The following is a 21089-nucleotide window of genomic DNA, read 5'->3' as shown; positions in this document are numbered from 1 at the left end:
TGATGAAGCTCAGGTTTCATACCTTTCTTCCGCCCAGGTCTGTGAATGGCCCTCTGAAAGGTTTCTTAAGGGGCTTCCCGCTGTGCAGCGATCTCACCTGCTTATGGAGTATGCTGATGTTTCCCCAGCCGTGCTGTGAGCACACGGACATGTCTGGACTACAGAGCCCTCAGATGAGCTTGGTTGGAGCCCACAGCTCCAGCTCCGAGCCGTGCTCTGCTGAACATGCTGCACGCCCTCCATCCACCCCACTGAGTCCACCAAGGGCTGAGCCCACCAGCCCTCCCAGCCTGCTGGTGGGATTGGAGCTTGTGGCTGTGGTAGCATGAAGCATGCCATTTCAAATCCCATTTTAAAAATACCCAAAATCCAGATAAGCTGCGTGTTTCCCTTTGGATGTGTTTTTTTGTAAGAAGACAAAAGCAATGACTACCAACAAAAATAAATGGCTAATGTTTTTCATTCAGGCGGGACTCTAATCCCTTCTAAGGGCACCCAAGAGACATTAACAGTAATTTTAAATGAAATACACCCGTGCTAAGTCTAACCAATCAGCTCCTCAATTATACTGGCAGAAGGATGTATTCCAATTACCAAAGTACTTTCAAGTGAATTAAGACTCCTTTCTGTACCGGCTGTGGAGGTCACTCAATGTTCCCATGAATCGCTGCATGTTTACACTAAAAAAGGACACCATGATCTTTGGCAAAGGTGCTTGCTCTAGGTTAGTTCAGCTTTTGAGCTTGTTGCCATAAATACAATAGAAAAGCAGCCAACCATTACAAAAGAAGCCAAGAATATCTTTCAATGCTTTCTGTCTGTATCAGCAATTAACACAAATTGCATAGGAAAAGCTTTAAAAATGTGAAACAGGATTTTAGAAGACAAAAGTGCGAATAACTTATTTACCATATTTAATAAGCATAGTGTGCATCTTAGAAAGACAGGTTGGTTTTGAAGGAATGAATCACGCCCAGTTAACGAGAGAAACGTTCCCAACTGGGACGTGAACTGACTTTGCAGCCTGCTCAGTCTACACCTAGGCTGTTTCTTTGGATCGCTGAAATTTCTGCTGTGTGTGAGCGCAGGGGGCTATGGCCGGCGTGGCTCCGCGGGGGGCACAGCCAGCACGGCGGCAGAGCCCTGCTTGCGTCCTGCTTTCCCTCGGCTGAGCGCTGCAGGGGCTCTGCGCGGTCGTGGCTCTCGTGAGCAGCCATTTTATACCACAACTCTTCTACAAGTCACTTGCTCAATCGTCCATGTTGTAGGCTTATCAAGAAATAAAGCCTGCAGGGCAGGTGATCCATTTTTCCAAACATGAGAATCATGTGCTGTAAGGTGCCTTAACACAACCAAATACTGAAATTTCACGTCACACTTTCTGGTAAGGAACACAGGTGTCTCATCCCTTGGGTTTTCAATTCGGTGATAACACAATACTGTGTTAGTTTAACAGGAATTTAAGTCCTTTTACATTTAAATGCTCACTGAAATGTAAAAATATAGTAAGCCAGACCACGTTTCCCAGAAATAGAGAAAAATCCTAGTTATTTTGTGACGCCAAGTAAAATGGCCCTATAGATGCTGGGAAAATGTGTGATGAGCTCTATTTTAGGGCATAGTCTAGACCCCAAACTGGTCACTTCTGCAGATTAGAGGATTTGAAAGCCAAGGAGCCTGTATCCCCATGGGAAAGGGCAGAAAGCTCTAGTAGAAAAAACAATCATTTCATTTCATTTTTTTAACATAAACCCAGCTATCATTTTTGGCAAACTATCAGAATGCACATGTTCTTAACATCCTCTAATGCCAACTCACTGTGCAGAGCTGGGCGGCGGCAGCTGCCTTCAATATGCACCTTCATGGTCCTCAACAGGAGCAGAGACGAATCGAGCCATAGGTTCTGGCCCAGACCCACCACGGTGCCGGCCGGCACAGGCAGGGGCAGGGGCTGACAGACCCAGGGCCAAGCCACCAGGCAGAAGCCATCAGGAGGGCAGGGGAGGCACCTCCCGGCCCCCACACTCACCTTCTCCCTGGCAGTGCCTGTGGTGCCGGGGAGCACCTCAGGGAAGGAGTGGTGACAGGGTCAGTCACAGGTGTTTCCTACCTCGTTACTGTTACACCCTACCTCAGGTGTAGTTCAGTGTGCTTTAAGTAAGGACACCAAGTTACAGATGAGCTCTAACCCCCTTTGTTGCTGCCCCTCTCCTCAGGTTTTTCCAGCAGAGCGTTGCCAGGCTGGCTGCGTCCCTCGGCCCCTGGCAAGGGGAGCCTTTCCTTCTCCCTGGCCCCACGCCGCAAGGCACAGGTTGTGTTTGATGGTCACAGGCTGCGGGTGACTTTGACTCCCGGAAGCAGACTCCGTATCTCTAAAATCTTCGGACGGGCAGAGCTATGAAGTATGGTTCACCTAGGAGCAGCTGTTAGAAAGCGACGCAAGGGAAAGGCTTTGTCCCCCTGGTCTGCGCTGGTTTGCTTCTCCAGCTACCTCGCTTTTACTTATGGCCACGGTATTTGTTTTGTTTTCAGTGATAGCCGATGTCCCCCTGAGCAGAGCTGCAGGTGCAGCACCCGTGTGAGGCTGACGTGCCCTGGGGGAGGCCGGCAGCCCCGCGGGGGAGGCCGAGGTGAGGCCGGCGGCAGCCCACGTGTGCCCTGGGCAGGCAGCCCGCAGCCAGGCCAGCGGGACTGGGACCCATCCCCCCTTGGTCCGATGCAGCAGTTTTGGGGGCTATCAAGCCCAACCGCACAGTAGAACAGGGAAAGAGTTTATCAGCTGGTTGGCTTGATCTTCCTGATTTAAGAAGTTATTTTTAGTTAATGTCACAATAAAGCCTGATTGTTGCAGGGGTATATAAGCCTCTTAGGATTTTGGAAAGACCCGTCAGGACTGAGACGAGGCAGGGCACCTCACAGCTCCCCTTGCCTCGGGCATGGCTGGTGATGGAAATAACTTCCTCCCAAGGGCTAGACAAGCTGCAGGTCCCTGAGGTGAAAACCCTTGGAGATATGCTGGGAAAGGGATGCGAGGGAACTTGCAGAAACCACTTGACTCATGTTACTTCCCTCACAGGCAGTGCTGTTGGAATCGGGTCACCAACCCCCCTCCCACTCGCTAATTTTCAGAGGCAAAGCCTTCACCAGTGATGTTTTGATATACCAGGGTTGTGCTTCTTGCTTTCATATGTGCCTCTCCTCAGAAGGCACATCTGTGGAGATTTCCACATGACCAGGGCAGCAGGTGATACACGGTTGTCTACTATTCATACGCATGCCCATTGCAATGTCCTCTATGTAAAGCATCCTCAACGGTGAAACATCATTCAAGAATGCAGGTGTGGATGGAAGTAGCACAAAGGTGTTATTACTTTGAAAAAAGAAAAGGCTGAACTGGAGCTCGAATTTAAAAATAATAAAGAAACCAGTTGGTGTAGAAAGGCTTTTTATTTTGAAAATATTTGTTTTTTCAAATTTTTGAAATACAGTGTAAAGTACAACATAGAATTATGTCTGCAAGTCAGCTTATGCATGTCATGCCAGTTATTTACATGTAGATATATACAGAGTGCAGATAATTATTGAAACCACACTACAAAATAAACAAAGAGTTCAATAAGATAATTTAGTAGGACTTTATTAAATATATATATAGTTATTGATTGTATATACTTTCCTATTAAAATACCATATAGTATCTAAAGTAACCCTTATAAACTCTAATACCTCCAAAATTGTCATAAATATGATTGAAAATTGAGACTATCCATGTGCCCTGTTAACTGCTTTGCCCTTTGTTATAACATAAACTCCTGTAGTGCTGAGATCATGGTGCTGTCTTTAGTGCCAGAACGTTAATGACAATTCCTGGTAAAACACTTGCAAAAAGCTCAGATGCAGAACAGCTTTCAGATGAGACATCCCAGTGTTCAAGCACCATTCTTTACACTTAAAATAACATGGATAATCCAATGGTTTATTAAATACTGCCACATACAGGACAAGAAGCACAATGCTATGATCTTCAGTGACTGAATTACAACATCGAATTAGTAGCTGTTTGGATATTAAGCACCTTATTAAAACAAAACAAAGTGAAATCCCAAAGCCCATGCAAAATCTTACCCCCAAAAAAGAGACCTCCTAATCTGTGCTGAAACAGCCTGATCAACAGTCTGACTTTAGCATGAGCAGTAACTGGAAGGGCTGTGGCAGCAGGAGCGGTCAGGGCTGCGTGACCACAAAAAGCAAGACTGAACATTGCCTGTAACTTGATCACCGGTAACTGAATGATTCATATAGGGCACTCTGCTGCAAGAAAGGATAATGCCAAGCCATATCATATATTACTCCATTAACAGAATATTGCATTTACTTTCTGGTGGCTTCTGCCAGCAAACCATCACTACAAATTCCCAAAGGTCTGTCATTGACTTCACTAGAGCTTTGAGAGTTTCCATCAGTGAAGAAGATCCACCCCAGTGTGGAGGATGTGCTCCCCTACTGGGATTTCTCCCCTTGCTGCTCCATCCAAAATTGCACAAACCGCTGCCTTAGGAAAAGAAATATGAAGAGCAATATGTTTTTTAGTTTCATTATTTATTCTGATGTTATCTTAAGTAGATAATAGACCAGTGGAGAAATGTAACAAAAAGAAATCCAATTACTGCCATACAACGCTTTTTTTTGTTGTAATTATTGTTCTGGACTGCTGAATTTTGCAACATTTCCTCTCCTAACATGTCTTTCCTAAAGGCACATTATGATTCAATCCAATTGCAGACAAAGAATAGAGATCAGCACCAGAAAACATATAAAAGGAAAATAAGTTACTACTACTATCATTGAATAGCGCTAGTCAGCAAATACGTGCATCTTTTTTTCCCAGAAATAATTGAACAATTAACTTTAGAGATTAGTTAGGGACATAAGTGATAGCTATGGTTTAATTTAAGAGTTTTGTTACATATAACTCTAAATGCCAAAATATGGCAAGGACTTTTTAATACTGAACTCATAGGAATTACACCAAAATAATTTTTCACCTTTAACATTAATAAAAAGCGTGAATATAAAATATTAATATACTTTATGTATTTATCATACAATATATCAGTTCTTCACACTATTAATTTGATTCATGTTGTGCTGCAACATGTATCAAAAGGTTTAACAAAGAAAAAACACAGACAATTACATAAGTTTGGGTACAGACATTATTTCCACAAGACAAACAGCAATTGCAACACGTCATCTACCTTGAGTTCTACAGTGATATTTGGAAAAAAAATGCTGCATCCTTTTAAAGCGGATAATAATAATAATAATTTAAAAAATTGCGCAACCTTCGCTTGTAGAGTGAATCTGAGTTTCATAAAAAACAGTAAATCAATACTATGAACTAATTTAGTTCAGCTTGCCGAATTTTCTGGTAAGGCACTTTCAAGATATTATATCTTCATTTAAATGTTATATGGATTTCTGATCCTTTGCAATTATCAGAAGGGATTTCTGGTCAGGCCTGAGAGTACCATCATTAGATAAGCTTTGGTGCTGCCCTCCCCTCCATTTCAGTCTTTGAACACCTCGTTACTTAACTTTCCAGTTCATTTTACAGCTTCTTGTAGACATAAAACTCCTCTTAGAAAGTCAGGGAAGAGCTGTGGGTGCAGGAAAGTATCTACAACCCAGAAGTGAGATTATACAAAAAGTGCATTATGTACCACAGAAGAAAGGAAAAGAAAACCCATAAAATATTTCAAAAAATGAAAAACCCTACTCGTTGAGAGTGAGTGGTTAACTCTAACTAAGAATGGGCATAACCTTTTTTCAGATGGAAATGCCATTTTAAAACTAAGCTACTTTAAAGTTATTTATGTGATCATCATGGCTAGTTCAGAAGAAGGGCCTGAAAAAATGCAAAGACTCAGGGGAAAATACAGTTTAGTTTTGCAAGCAGCAGGATAAATGAGATCCAGTTTCTTATGAAGCTGTCTTCTGCAATTCAATTTTGTGTCTAATGTGAGACGAATGCATGGGAACAGTCAGATCACCCCTCCTCTGCCGGGATTCCTCCAGGTCTTTCCACAATCTTTCCCTCAGCACTTACAGGGTATACTTAATCTGTAACTGAACTTCATGTTTACAAAGTTTTTAACGGACTTGGTGTCTTTGAGTCCTCTAGCTTGCAGTCAGATCAGCTGGTTTCAAAACACAATACTGGAGAATATCCAGCTATATACACTGGCTGTGAGATTGCCTAAGGTTAGCTTTTCCCCCCCCTTTTTTTTAAACCAGGCTAAAGAAGTGCCAAGTAAGAGCAAGCATTTTCTATTTCTTCGCTCCTCAAGAATTTCACAATTAAATTGTTCCTAAGAGGTATAAGAGGTCATCAAAGGATGTTCAACGCAGGTCAGTTTGCCACTGACCCTGGTGCAATAGATAGAAGTTGGGATTTTTTCTCGGACTGCTGCATTTCTCTGCCTGGGTGGGACATGTGCTGCGCCTCCAGCGTTTGCTCAAAGCTCTGTCTCCCTTTCTGCTCCTTTTTGCCTGCAGCAGCACTTCTCCTGGGAAGGTCACCAGAGGTAAGCCTTTTGAAAGCCTGCAGCTCTTGGATTGTGAAATACAGCAAAACCACAGCCAAAACCATGTTGATCTTCTCAGGGCAACAGCAGTTTCAGGCCTAGCTTACACTAGGAAAACCTGGCTTGCCTTAAAACTAAGAAAGGCTCAGCCTGGTGAGAAAAGACCTTCTCTTCACTTCCTTTCACATCTGCTCTGGGCAAATTAGATAAGCACACACATGTCTGCTTTACTGCCCATGACAACATCTGCAACAAACCCTTCATCACAATGCACTGAACAGAGTCTGGACTTAAGGTGAAGTGAAACATGATTTGGGGCTTAATGAAACTGTTTAGAGTGAAGAACGAACCCAGATCACTCAGTCACTAATTCTAGGGGTCTGTCCTCAACTGGCTGCAGTCAGTCTTACCCAGAGTCCCCCTCTGAAAAGCTAGACCATTTCTGGGAGGATGCTCTTCCAGCCTCTCTCCTTCCCTGATCATCACTCGAGACTAATGGGTGAGGAGAAGGATCCTGCAGGCTTTTGCTACCAGCCTGAATTCCAACACAGAATTGATCTGCAGAAGTCATGCACTCCATGCAAATAAAGAAGGTTCTGATGTGCTTGTTTATGTTGGCAATAAATCTTACTTTCTAATTTAAACAAGAAAAAGGCTATGGAAAGAAAAAACCAAACAACTAAAAGATTACTGACATTTTTAGTCCTGACAGAAGTTCTTCCTTAAAATTTCTGGAAGTAGCGTACAACTTAGAAATCAACAGAAGATTTATATGTTGGTTTCTGCTACTGAAAAAAGAACTAAGCCTTGATACGTCTATGAAATTAAGCCTAATCAGGTCTATGAAACAGTGAATTCTTTCTGTAGCACTAATGCTGAAGAATTACTAATATGGAGCTTAAATATCTTCGTTTTCAATTGGGCATGGTAAGTAGCCAAGCAAGCAGAGTGTGTTTTCCCTCAAGGTGTGCAAGAAAGATGCTCAGATTGAGAAAACTGCTTATGTTTTTGAGGTTTCTTTTTCAGCTTGTAGGTTTTGGTGGTGGGTTGTTTTTTTTTTCAGTCCTACCAGGAACAATCAATGGATCTTTACAAAACCTTTGAAAAGTAAGGCTGGCTTTTTTATTCTATGGAAGGAGAGAAATCTTTATCAAATAGTTTAGCAGAAGTCAGGAGAAATAATACTAAATAGTTTTATTGCTACATGGAGCTTTCAGCATTCATAGCTTATACAATCAGCTACTTCACAGGCCATTTGTATTATTTGCAATGGAAAAAAGTTGTAAAAGGACTCGGTTACAATTTATCTCAGGTTTCAAAACATACTGCTGTTTTTCACTGGTCACTTCACATGACTACCAATCATTCCAGGTTCAGCATCTCCTTGTTTTCTACGCATGTTCTGAGGTACACTGCCAATATCTTCCAGATGACAGGTATAATAGAAATGAAAGTTATTAATATTATCTATACACAAAGAAGAAAGCAAATCTAAGAAGTATTTTTAATGAAACATTCATTGAACATCACATTTTGAATGAGCACTTACTGCTCAGGCAGTGTATAAACTGATTTTATTATCAGTTGAAAAAATTCTATACCATATTGTAATCTCAATGACTAACAGAAGTTCTAACTTCTGACTTATGGAAAACTCATTTCTTATTTGAAATGATTAGGACTAATTTTAGAATCAAGTTTTCTAAGGGATAATTCAGATCACAATAGAAGCATTACTTACATTATAAAAAGAATACAATTTTCCATATTAAAAAACATAGAATGCAAGAAATTTCAGAGTGCACTGCCTCTAAATTTCACACTTCTGTGAGCAACATCCCAGGACCTGAAAGCCTGCAGCTAAAAAGCAACTTTTTTGATTTTATTGCTCTGGTGTTCCTTACCCATAGAAGAAGAACAGAACAACCTTTTGCAAACAATGGAAGTTATTTAAACAGTACCATCTTCAGTACAGAAACTATTAACTGTTTCATTACATTCTGTTCCGTTGATAGGGAGATGTGTAACCTGCAGCTGCAGTATCTGAAGGAAATCTACCACTCAGCTAACGGGCTGATCCCATATCTGTGTCAGATAAAAATCGTAGTGCTTATTATTTGTTACCATGGATACCATGAAGATATTGCTGTCCACTAAAGATTACTAGAGGAAGACAACATAATTCTCAGGAACGAGTCCTGTTTTGCCTTCATAAGTTGCTTTTAACCAGCCTGGTTCCACTGATGGATACACTGCAAAAAAAACAGCCAGACAAAAAGAAAACATATTTACAATTAATTAACAGTGTTCAAGATCCTATACATGGTTAATTTCTTTATTTACATAGTATTTATTCAACAGCAATTGAAAGATCAGGGCAAAGATTGAGAGTTGAAAATGGAATTACACTCTCATTTTATAAATATGGTTCAATTTTTATATATATATATTATTTTTTTCTACTTAAAAAGACAATGTAAAACATAACTTACCATTGGAAAATATTGCCCCCTGTGGGAAAGACAGCTCATGACTGTGCTCAGCCTTACAGGAATACATGGCTTTTGCTTGTCTGAAAGAAAAAAATACAGTCTTGCAATAAATGAGATAACAAGGAAAACCATATATATAAAAAAAGAAATTAAAACCTGGGAAGTGCAGGAATAACCAGCTGCTCAAATGCAGAATGATAATGACCAATTACACAACAGCTCAGAGGAACAGACTTATAGCAGATAATAGCTCCAAGCTTACTGGAGTTAAAAACCATGTTATTGGCGAAAAGAGACCAACATCCTACTTAGAGGTTTAAACAGGAGCATAACTTTTAACTACTAAAATTATTCCTTTGTTCTAGTTGAAGTAGTAATTCCAATGAGTACTGAACTAAGTGTATTACTTGAAACAAGTGACCGACTGCCCGGAGATAATTCAAAAGTGATCACTGAGTCATTAAAGGTCTAAAAACATGACTTGTGCGAAACCACTGTGGACCAGTCTACAGAAGAAAATAGTATGCAAAAGATAAATATGAGACAAAAAGGAGTAATCTGTTCTCCAGGCTTACTGCAAAAAGGACTTAAATAGATTTAAACTGAAGCAAGGGAGATTTAAATTAAGCGTCTAGAGTGGGTTTCAGCTTCAGCCACCTACATTTAGATGTCTGTACGTAACCTGTGTGGTTAGCTCCATGGACACTCCAGGCCTGGCTTCTGCTATGGTAGACATGTACTTGAGAGTGCAATGAATGGCTCCACCAGCTTCCCCTGCCTGTGGCGAATCCTTCAGTGAAATACTTCCTGAAGTAATACCTGACATGAAGACACCTACATGTAGACAGCTAAATTTATGTCTCTTAATCTGTAACTGGAAGACCCCTCTATTGGTTAGAACAGTGAGGTGCTGGAAGTGCCAAGGTCTGGAGAATCCCCCAAGCTGAAGAATTCCTATTACTAAAACTCATTTAAAAAAACAAATTGAAAAAAGGCACTACACAGATAGTTGCAAAACTCAGATATATAATGATTCTGTCGCAGAGAAGGAGGACAGATTAGGTCACCTCTTCATACAGCTTCCAGCACTATGATTCTGCAAAGTACAAAACGAGGGACTGAACATGAAGATGGAAATTAAGAGTTCTCTCTAGATTCCTGTGCTTTACCTAATACCTTGACTTTAATTTATACACTCAAAGCAATTTTTATAAGATCCACAAGTTTTTTTCTGATTTTCTTTAAACTTATTGGAAACCTACATTATAGCAAGTGAAGATGAACTTGTTGATTATTTCACTTTTATATGATGTGATGGGGAGTTACTGATTCAGCTTTCCCTCCCAGCCAGGATTTATCTCAGTGACCCAATATGTAACTTGTGGTCAAGTTTAACATTTTTTGCATACTTCTTGAGACTATGTAGATGCAAGTGACGTGTAATCTATTTTGCCTTTCCTTCCAAAATAGTGAGATAAGACAGTTGTAGGTTAGATTAATAACAGTGCTGCATCATAAGCATTAGCACAGGAAGTCTATTTTATTTTGTGTACTGCCGATGGGGCCACGGCACTTCACCTCTGGAGTTCCGCACCTCCATGGGGAGGTTAGGAAGGGAGGGATTTCCTAGCAGAAGCAGAGAGCATCCCTCTACCCTAGCCTCATAACTTGGTGCCAGTCCATACTAGCATACCATTGTTCATCTCAGCCTTTAAAAGGGCATGAGAGCGGACAGACATATTCCAAAGTTTGTATGTGTGAACTTTCCAGAAAGTATTCCTCTCTCTGAAGAAAAAGCTTTTCCTACATTTCTCTGAAGCTGACTAATGACTAGACTAAATGGTATGGTTTTCCTTAAGTGAGAAGCTGACTCACCAAAGGTTATACTCTCAGGCTGAGATTTCCAGAGGAGGTCAAGAATTTTGAGTTGTGCCCACGATATCCAAGGGCACCTCATTTTCAGGATGTTGAAAACACTTCTAATTCATAGTACTGTCATTTTGGATACATCTCTACTGCTAACAAGAGCACTGGACCCCTGTTTGTCTACACTGCTTAAATACCAGCTTGCTTTCTGGCTGGTGTAGACTGTTCTGTTTAGCATTTGTCCAAGACAACTCCTTGGAGCACACTGTTACGAAGAACTTGCCACCTACATACAGTTGACAAGACAGGTGTGAAGCATATTACTCTACAAAATATATACAAAATTATACACACTAATCTACATAATATATACTAAAATATACAGAGGGAGATTAGATGACTTGCCTGAAGGTCGGATATCAACTAGAATTCAATCCTTTAAACTCAACATCATTTTTCTTCAAAGTCAAGGTTCTAATTACACTGACCCAGGTTGGTAACAGTCTGACAAAACTTATTTCCTGTTGTGGTGGGCTGACCCTGGCTGGGCACCAAGTGCCCACCAAAGCCACTCTGTCCCTGCCCTACCAAATTGGACAGGGGAGAAAAATACAATGACAGGCCCGTGGGTCGAGACAAGGGCAGGGAGATTGCTCACCAGTTACCGTCACAGGCAAAACAGGCTCGACTTGGGGAAATTAGTTTAATTTATTACCAATCAGATCAGAGCAGGGTAATGAGAAATAAACCCTCAATCTCAGAACACCTCCCTCCTGCCCTCCCTTCTTCCTGCGCTCAAACTCACTCCCAACCAGCTGGCATCGCCTCTGTCAGAGATGGGGGAGCTGCCAGCAGCTGCCCGAAGCAGCCACCCCCCAGCCCCCCAGTACCGACACCTGGCCGCGCAGACCCAGTACACCTGTGTAGCATAATCATGGATTTTACATATATAAAACAGTAGAGTAACTGTTAACAGTGATTATCATTGCAATAAGTTTAAGGTAACTGGCAATGAATTTACTAAAGTGCAGGGGAGGCCTCCAAACCCGGTTAATATGTAGCATCTCATTACTTAGTGGCATGACTATCAAGCCAGTTTCCCAGGTTAAGAATGGGACATTTGAGTAATGCTGTGACAAATGACATTTAGGGCAATAATAAAACAGAACAATATTTAAATGTGAGGCAGAATTATGTAAGATATTATTGAAATATAACATGCTATTTTTAGTGCCCTTAGGAAAAAAAAAAATTCTCCTATATTCTTTTATGTCTCCTGAACTATTCTGTTTTCAGCTTCCAATTTTACCTGATCCAAGTATGTTTACCTTAAAATTGAAAAGATAAGAAAACATGGACTCTGACTTGCTGAGTTCTGGAAAGCCAAAGCTTCCCAGCATTTGACATTTAGGTATAGATACAGAGAGATAAGGTACAAAGAAGTCAGTTTCTCAAAAGCTCACGAATTACAGGATTCTTCCCGCAATCTTGCTTCTGCACAGAGTAATTACATTCCAATGTTATCTACAAACTGTACATGATGGTATGAGAGAATGATTCTAAGAATATTTTCTCATAATTCTGGAGCAATTTTCAAGTCCCTGGTTATTGTCTCCTCACTCGATTTGATTGCTTAGGTTCCCATATTACTTATTACTCACTTCAACCCTATCCAGCTAGAAGCATTAACCACGAAAAGGGCTTGCCGGTTCTTAGGCATTTTTATTTGGTGTGCAACTAATGAAAAAGGACTTGTTACTTATGGTGTTAATACCGTCCTCCCTACAAACAAATCTGTTTGTTAAAAAACATATGATAACATCACCATCATCTATTATGGTTCTCCTAAGATGCTAATGTCTGATTCATGTTGTTTAGTGCAGAGAAAAAAATCCCAACAACTTCAGAAAATGGTATCCACATTTCCTAGGAGTTCTTTCTTCCTATGGCTTTACTGGATAGTCTCCAAATGAGAAAAATGCATTTTCTTTCCCTATGTTTTATTACACTTGGTTTAAGCCCATAATTATAAAATTATATTAGTAGTGAAAGGGGCAGTGCTCATCAGATCATAAATTATTTTGCTTCACTACAGGCAGTCAGCACCACCTGAGGCCCTTTTAATAATAATAACAATAATATTTTTTAAAAAGCTATAAATAGGCTTTAAAACTATGCCCCTGCCCTAATGAGTTTTAGTCTAGCAAGACAAAGAGAAGCCAGAAGAGGAATGAGGGAAAACACATGAATCTCTCTCAGATGACTCATCAATTAATATTATCTTACAGGAAGAAGAAAGTTTTATAGAGTCCTGGAGACGGCAGACTTACAGCCAGGCTTGATGGAGCAGAAAACATGGGCTGGGCTGGGCAAGGTATTCCAGGTGTTTAAGGAAATGCAAAACATAGCATGCAAATAAAAACAGAAGAATGGCTGGGAAAGGATATTTAATCGTATGGTTGGGAGGGGGAGCATGGGTCTAGAGGGCTTCATACTGTCACCCTACTCCTGTTAAAGTCCCATCCCATCACCTAGAGATCCTGCTGCCGAGCTAGAGCTGTTGCTGTCACCGAGTCCTCCTTCCCATTCCAGGTATTCTTTTCTAATGAAAATCTTTATAATGCAGTTTCTCACTTCAGGAGACTTGACTTTCCATGTAACTGAATCAAAGTTAAGAAAACATAGTCAGGGGTTACGTGTTGGTACATTTTTGTACAGAGGCTGCAATAAAGAGAACTCGGGCTTTACTAAGACTGTTATCTAACTGCAATATTTGTGAAAGTGGTAAGAAAACTCTTTCGCCTCTTTCAAGTGTATATTAGATTAGCAATAGGGATTGGTTTCAGTGTACACAGTAGCTTAATACCACAGTGAGGGAGATGGATGAATAATAAACTTGAAGTCAGGAGGGAAGGAATGGGAAGGCTGAGAAGTCAAAGTAACTCTGGAATCGGAAAAAGAGAGCACAGGCTGGACAGGGCATAACATATTGGTCTTCCCTTTCCAACCCTAAAACACGTACTGTGGCCCCTCATTCTCTCTGACTAAAAGAAACCTGTTCAAACTGGGAGTGCTACAGGGGCAGGTACTTGTGTATACAAGGAGAGGAAACAGCCAGGTCAAATAACGTCCCAGCATTAAAAAAGAAAAAGGGGAGACACACACTCATAATAGAGATACCACATTATACGAAGGCAGAAAGCAGGGTTGCAAAGACTACTTGGAAGAAAGGATTAAGTAAAACCAGGCCACTGTGGTGGTAAAGTATCAAGTGCAAAATTATCTGCTGGAACACAGAAAACAATGTGAGACTGCTAAAGCCATATAGGTACTTTTGATCCCTCTGCTGTACAAATGACCGCAAGAGGTGCTTCAATTAGGAATGAAGCTATTTAGATACTATAATGCATAGGTAAGCAGTAGCTTAAAATTTCAAAACTAGTTATTTTAGCAGGGTAAATTACCCCTGCAGAGACTTCAACACTGTCTTGACTTGAGTACTTCTGGTATCAAACCAGAAAGCCTAAAAATAGTTTCTTTTTCTTACACTCTGTCCTGCATCAACTCTTTAGATAGCAGAGTTATGAACACAGAAGACCTTTCTACTGGGTGGATCAAGATGTAATTACCATGATTTCTACATACTTCAAATTAAAAAAAAAAAAAAAAAATTATCATAAGGTTTTAAATCAGCCTTCATGTTCATAACGTGACAGGTAAATAAAAGCTGGCTTTGAATTGTAAAAGCATACTCAGACTTAAGCAGCACTGTAAGAACAGCTGAGCTACTTCTTATTTCTTCCTAATTCTGCCTGCTGACCTCTCATTTTCCATTCTCCTTGTTGCTGTTGCTCTTCTGCCTTTTTAGGAAGGCTGAAGTAGAGGAGCTATTAAGCCTTTCAGCGTTTTCAGCTTTGTTACCGCTTCTCCATATCCGTTATAAAACTGGTACATTTTCCTTTGTCAGATTTTGCTCCTTTCATAGTTTTTATATACAGATACAGGTGGCACAGGCTCTTGAGGGAACAACAGGGGACAGTTTACAGGAGGGAGTAATACAAAATACTAGAAAGAACAATGTTGGAGGTGAAATGATGCAGGACTGGTGAAGCAGTCATTGCTCTCCGTTTTAGGGCACTGGCTTAAGAACATTCCAGTCTCTTCATTTATACTTTTCTTCTTTAAATTATTGCCGTGCTTTTTTCATACCTCTTTTCTCACCTGCCATCCCCCTTTTTGGTCACCTTACAGTTCTTGTACTATACAAAACAAGATCAGCCTTGATTCCTGTAAGCTGCTTCCCTTGAACAAAATCAGTGGGCTTTTGCAGGTCAGCCTTCCCTTTCTCTCCCCGCTAGACCTGTCAGAGAGGACAGCCATATTCCACTGCTGCACATCTCAGCATACAAAACGTATGTTCTGTCTCAAAGAATCTGAAATGCAGGGACAGTGAAAAAAGAGACAGACTTTTCTCCACATCCATTTACTTAATTATCTGCTTTAGTCTATTAATTTTAAGGGGGTTCATAATGTTTGGGAGATAATGCTTCCTAGGTGAACACTTACCAGAACACTAAATTAATTTAACATAAGAATGACTCGAATCCACCACATAAATGCAAACAATTGTAAAAAAAATATAAATTTCTGCTGCACACTACACAAGAAGAAAGGGCAACAGTCTCTCCAGACAGACCCTGAGGGATGGAAGTGTGATGGTAAAGACAGAAATCCTGGTTGAGTTAACACTGAACTTTCTGAAGCAGCTGTTGTTCAAGACCTACATATATAAGCCAATTACCATAATAACATGTTTGTTACTCTGCTGAAATCATGTATATACAATTCCACATAGCTGTATGGAATAAGTACAGCACCCTCATCCTAACTTAAATCCTGGTAATTTACTCTTGTAGTTGTGTCCTTCAGCAGATCACTAACCTGAGCATCTCTCACTGCAATTCCCTCAGGTGACAGAACAGCCAGATTGGCTGTTATTCTCTATTAGGTTTAGCTTTCTGTTGGAGAAAGGATGAGTTTAATAAACCACAAAAATTTCTCATGCCATATGATGCTGTCCAAAAGGCACAGAAAAAATCTCCAACACTTCTATTTCAAACTTTGAAGGCAGCATAACATAGAGGATTTTACAAATTGTTAAACAGTATGTAGCACTTACCGTCCTGAAGAAACTTGTTTAAGTGAACCAGCACTTTCAAACAACTGCGCTCTTGCAGCCACTCTGAAAAGAAAACCACCTTGCTTTATACTTTGCCCATTAATTAAAGACACAAACTACTTTCACTTTTAACCATCTAATGACATTGGGCACACTTTTAAAAATTGTTATAATTACTCAGGGAAACAGAGGAAATTGAAAAGCTGAATTTAAGTCCCTAATCAACAGAATTCTTAAGGGTGTATCCTAATTGGGGCCACTGACTTCCACATGCTCTAGTGCCTTGCTGAGTCAGCAAGGGAAATCTCAACATCCCGATTTAAAATAGTGTTCATGGATGGCCAATAGTTGTATTGGAAATGCTTTTACTGCCAGTCTGTCACTATCATGCTGGAACTCTGAGCTGTGCAGGATTCTCTGTTTAAGACACAACAGTCTGTGAAATTACTACAGTGATCCCTTCGAGTTTAAAAAGTGGAGAGGCTGAATGGTGTCCTGCAGTATTTGGAGAACTTCTTGGTGCTCTGCGGATCTGGAAATCTCTTGTTTGCGGGGTCAAAGTCAGGAATACAGCAAAGATCTTTTGATTCTTAAGTCTGTGCTAAAAGCACTCAGAAACGCTGCTAACCCAAATCTCAACAGCCTAAATTATAACCTCTATTGCTTAGAACTATCCTCCTCTCAACGTAAAAAAAAATCCAGAAAAACAACTGCTAGAAATTAACTATTTAACATGGAGCAACCAAAGAAATTTCAGAGCAGAAGTTTGGGGTTTCTTTTCCTTCCTCCAATTTTGGATTTACACAAATAAAATCTGATGATCTTCTTGAACAAACCAGCATAGAGAGTAAGTAACATTTACACTCCTTGAAACATTAAATTCCATGAGAACCAGAGATAATAATATTAATCACTTTCCAAAGATTATTTCTCCATTATAGACCTTATCTGTGATCAATGAAGTCAATGGGAGTCTTCCAACTGACTTCAACACACTTTATGCTGTGTCTCCTTTGTTTAGAGTTTTAATGAAGCTAAATAAATAATTCACAAATAAAGAAATATTAAAATCAAGTATTCATGGATGCTTTTTCAAGTACTTATGCACCTCTCTAGGATCACTTTACAGAGACAATACCGTAAAAACACAAATCTCCAAAGGGTCTTGATGACTTACACAGATCCTGGTCTTTGATAACCATTACTTGATGTGGTATCTAATCTTAATCTCCTGCACATTTTGGGAGGTAAATCAGGGTTTGGTGGAGCCTTTGGTGTATCTTTGGTATCTGTTGAAGATAAGCTCTGTACAGATCCACTGCAGCTTTTGTTACCTAAAGAAAACAACCAAATTATAGAGAATATTAAATCTAATTTAAGTTGTTTCACAACTTGTATAACATGCAAAGCAAAGGTTTTCTTGGTTCTGGGGGGTGTATGGGTGTGTGTGTGTGTGTGTGTGTGCGCGCTTGGGGTTTTTTTAAGAAGCCAAATAGGTAGAGAAAATACTTACTAAGTGCAAGAAGAAACAGCCTTTCAGGCAGAAAGCCAGAAGAAAAGGACCAGCAGCAAGAATGAAGAAATTACATTGAAATTGTGAAGGCTAAAAAATTACATTGCACTGAAATGGCTAGATAGTACATTCACTACAAAGTGACAATAAAAATAACATTTATAAAGTAGTATACTGCATGGAATTGTTGGAAGAGACTCAGGAAGTCATCTAGTCCACATTCCTGCTCAAGACAGCTTCCACTATGAAATCAGACCACATTAATCTGTAAGAATTAATATTTCAGTACCCACAGAGGCTTCATACAGTTTTAAAAAAATACTTAGGAATTAATGATCATGATTTGCCTAAAAATTGCTACTGTAACTTGATAAAACAAATCTATAGCTGCACAGACTGTATTGCACATAAAGAAGTCCTTTTAATGAATACAAGGGATGGCCACATGTGTCTTTTAAGCTGACCTATCTGTGGACTGCTGCCTTGTTTGCATATACATTATTTTTGTGTATATATACAGGATCCTATACAGGATCTTTGAAGCAGCATTCTTCTTTGACTGAACAGGAAGACTGGTGTCCTAACTTACGCACTGGAATTGGATTCCTGAAGTTGGGATTGCAAACTTGTGGTTTTTCTTGCACATCATGTCCATATACAGGGCAATTCATCCATAATCTTGCATTCAAGTTAATCTGCTTGCAGTACTGGGTAACAACCCTTGCAAGTAGGGCTGAATGAAGCAGTCATTCCATCAGCAGGGTTTCAGACATACATTTCCTGCCAGGGATTATCTTTTTATTCCATCTGTCCAGTCCTACCTCAACTAAAGGCATTGACAGTAAAAAACATAGCTTAAAAAAACCCCAAAAACCCATAAACAAACCACCTTTCCTTCAGTCTCCTACTTCAGCCAATTAGACATGTTAAGCCTAGTGCTTTTAAAATTTAAATGCTAGCTTTGATCAGTATCAATCACATCGCAAGGATTCATTCCTTTGGCACAGTGATAAACAATAGCTACCAACTTTTCTTATAAAACAACACCTTGCAAGTCAGTGGTCTAGATAAGACATAGCAGGATAGATTGCACTTTAAATTCTGAGAAACACTGATATCTTTTAAGCTGTGTAAGCTGTATAGGTAAGAAACAATCAGACAGTTTGAAAACAAAAAAGATTAATGATTATCATTAGCTTTCAGACGCAGCTCTTGCTCTCTGATCCATCACAGTAAACCACTGATGTCCCAAAAGCCCTTGGAAATTACCTTCAGCTGAAGGAATTGATCTAAGGGAAGATGCTGAAGACCTTTTCAGCCCGGACAGGCTGTAAGAACTCTTTTTGGTCAGGTCTGTTGGTGGAGAGGCATTCTCTGGTCCAGTGACAGAAGCCACACTTTGGCAGTCTGACTCCACATCTGTTTTGGTTGCATCCTCCTTTGATGAGGATTCTGGACTTGTAGTCCAGAGGCCTGAACTCTTCTGGCCATTAGAAGAAGGGGGAGAGGCAATCCATGGAATCCCTCCTGATTTCTCCCTGGGCTGTGAAGGTGCACATTTGGTGGTGCTGTTCTGCTCAGAGGAGTGAGAAGAGAGAGATTCAATGCTGCCCATGGGAGTGCTGTCTGGGCTACTGCTGTATGAGTCACCTAGGGAGGAGTGAGGGGAGGGGGGAGAGAGAGAGGGGGGGAAAATTTACATTTTCTAATCATGTGCATTTCTCTTATGCCACCTATAGCCCTTTGCACCTTACTGGTCATCAAATTCATTAATCTGTGGTTTCAGAGGCAATGATTCTTAAGACAAAATATCTATTTAATTACGCCATGTTTCATGCATATTCCTATTTTTAACCTGGAAGAGATGCCTTTTGTGGCTGTTTCTTTAAAACTGATGAATGTAACGGGCTACAGGCTAAATTGTTTCACACAGAAGTTTGCATTTTAAAAGAACTGCCTGCAATCCAAGTAATCCTTAGAAAATACAACAGTTAGGCATTGCAGTGTCTTTGTGGTGAATCTTGCTGGATTTCCATAATAAGGCAAATGTTGTGGTTGCCACACCTGTTCGTAAATGCATGACTTTATTGCCAACAGGCACAAGAATTAAGTTTTACTTCTGTTACCAAGCTGCTGAGAATCTTTGCAGTCTCTGTAAGGCTAAGTCTGTCTACAGATATCCTATTTTCTGAGTCATCATAGCTTTCATGAAATCTATCCTGCAGAAGGACAACTACTCATCCCTTTATTTACAACTTGAATGTTGAACATTTGATGAATTTCTTTTATTAGACTGATATTAGAGAAATTTACCTACTTACACAAAAATCTTTGTACTGATGTTTCCAATAATCTTTTGCAACAAAAAGTAGGAATATCCTAAAGAAATCTGCTGATGATATAAAGGTAGGAACACTCACAGAACTGAGGAAGGACTGGCCTATGAAACAGTGAAGGCTGGATTATTTTAAGACTGGATTCAGTCTACTGAGTCATACATTAGTTTCTAATAGGATTTTTTTTCCTAAAAGCTAGGAGATAAATTCACAAATTTGACAAGAAGCAGAGAATGTATATTCTTCAACCACACAGTAGTTATACCAACATGATGCAGCTGCTTTTGCCTCCAAATGTTTCAATATCCTTGGCAACAAGTGACCATAACGACACAGAATACTACAGATAAGGTCACAAATACCAGTGCCTTGCATAGTGAGTGGATCTGACATCAGCAGTGCCACTGGAACAGAAGTGTAATACTCTGTCCACTTCTGGCCAGAATTCTGGTATTCCAGATTAGATTGTCCCTCATCCTGCCCCTCTACAGACCATTAGTCTCTTTGAAATTGCAAGGTTGGCCGAAGCCTAAATTTGTCAGGTGCATTTTCTATAATTTTCTATCATTCCCTGCCATTTGAAACTTGTATGCCATTTTCTCATGCCATATGGAATCCCTTAATTTCCCGCAATATAGTTAAGCGTCTGTGCTTCATCTAAATGATGACTTAAAACCACCCAGTACTTCAGAAATTACTATTGCCAGAAGCCAAGGCTCCCTCTTGCCTGTCTCCAGCTACACCTAGACATATTTGTCAAGGAGAATACCTCTGCTTCTGCCTCAGCCTTCCAGGCACAAGCGAGATCTTAACTGGAACTTGTGTAGACAAGTGCTGAGCTTGAGCTAACAAGCAAAGCACAAGTGAAGAGCTCTTGGGTCAGACCTACTTCCAAGTGAGTCAACAGGATAATATGTGTCTGAATGAAGCATAAACTTGCACATGCTCTGCAAAATACTTGCACAGGAATTACTTTTATTTTTTTTATGTTGGCATTCAGTCATTGCAGCTGCACAGTGAAAAACAGTTGAAACTTGCCTAATTTGTCCTCTGGTGAATGTAACTGGTGGTTCCTCTGCAACTTCTTACTCGGCATCCCATGCCATTCACACTGGC

At 40.2% G+C, this 21089-nt stretch overlaps 1 protein-coding gene across 1 annotated transcript in view; it reads right to left on the bottom strand.

Annotated features, from left to right (window-relative positions):
* Positions 1-3428: 3428 nt before the first annotated feature.
* Positions 3429-21089, bottom strand: part of ARHGAP42 (Rho GTPase activating protein 42) — a 162189-nt gene continuing 144528 nt past the window's right edge. Inside the window, exons 20-24 of the mRNA XM_055702383.1 lie at positions 18907-19287; positions 17302-17458; positions 16125-16187; positions 9080-9159; positions 3429-8839 (exon numbers count right to left, since the gene is read on the bottom strand). Coding sequence (XP_055558358.1) covers positions 8751-8839; positions 9080-9159; positions 16125-16187; positions 17302-17458; positions 18907-19287 — 770 coding nt within the window. The 3' untranslated portion in view covers positions 3429-8750. The remainder of the gene's footprint in view (positions 8840-9079; positions 9160-16124; positions 16188-17301; positions 17459-18906; positions 19288-21089) is intronic.

Source organism: Falco cherrug, chromosome 2 (genome assembly GCF_023634085.1).
Source record: "Falco cherrug isolate bFalChe1 chromosome 2, bFalChe1.pri, whole genome shotgun sequence".
In the NCBI taxonomy this organism is placed as follows: Eukaryota; Metazoa; Chordata; class Aves; order Falconiformes; family Falconidae; genus Falco; species Falco cherrug.
This window is presented reverse-complemented; position numbering and strand designations above follow the sequence as displayed.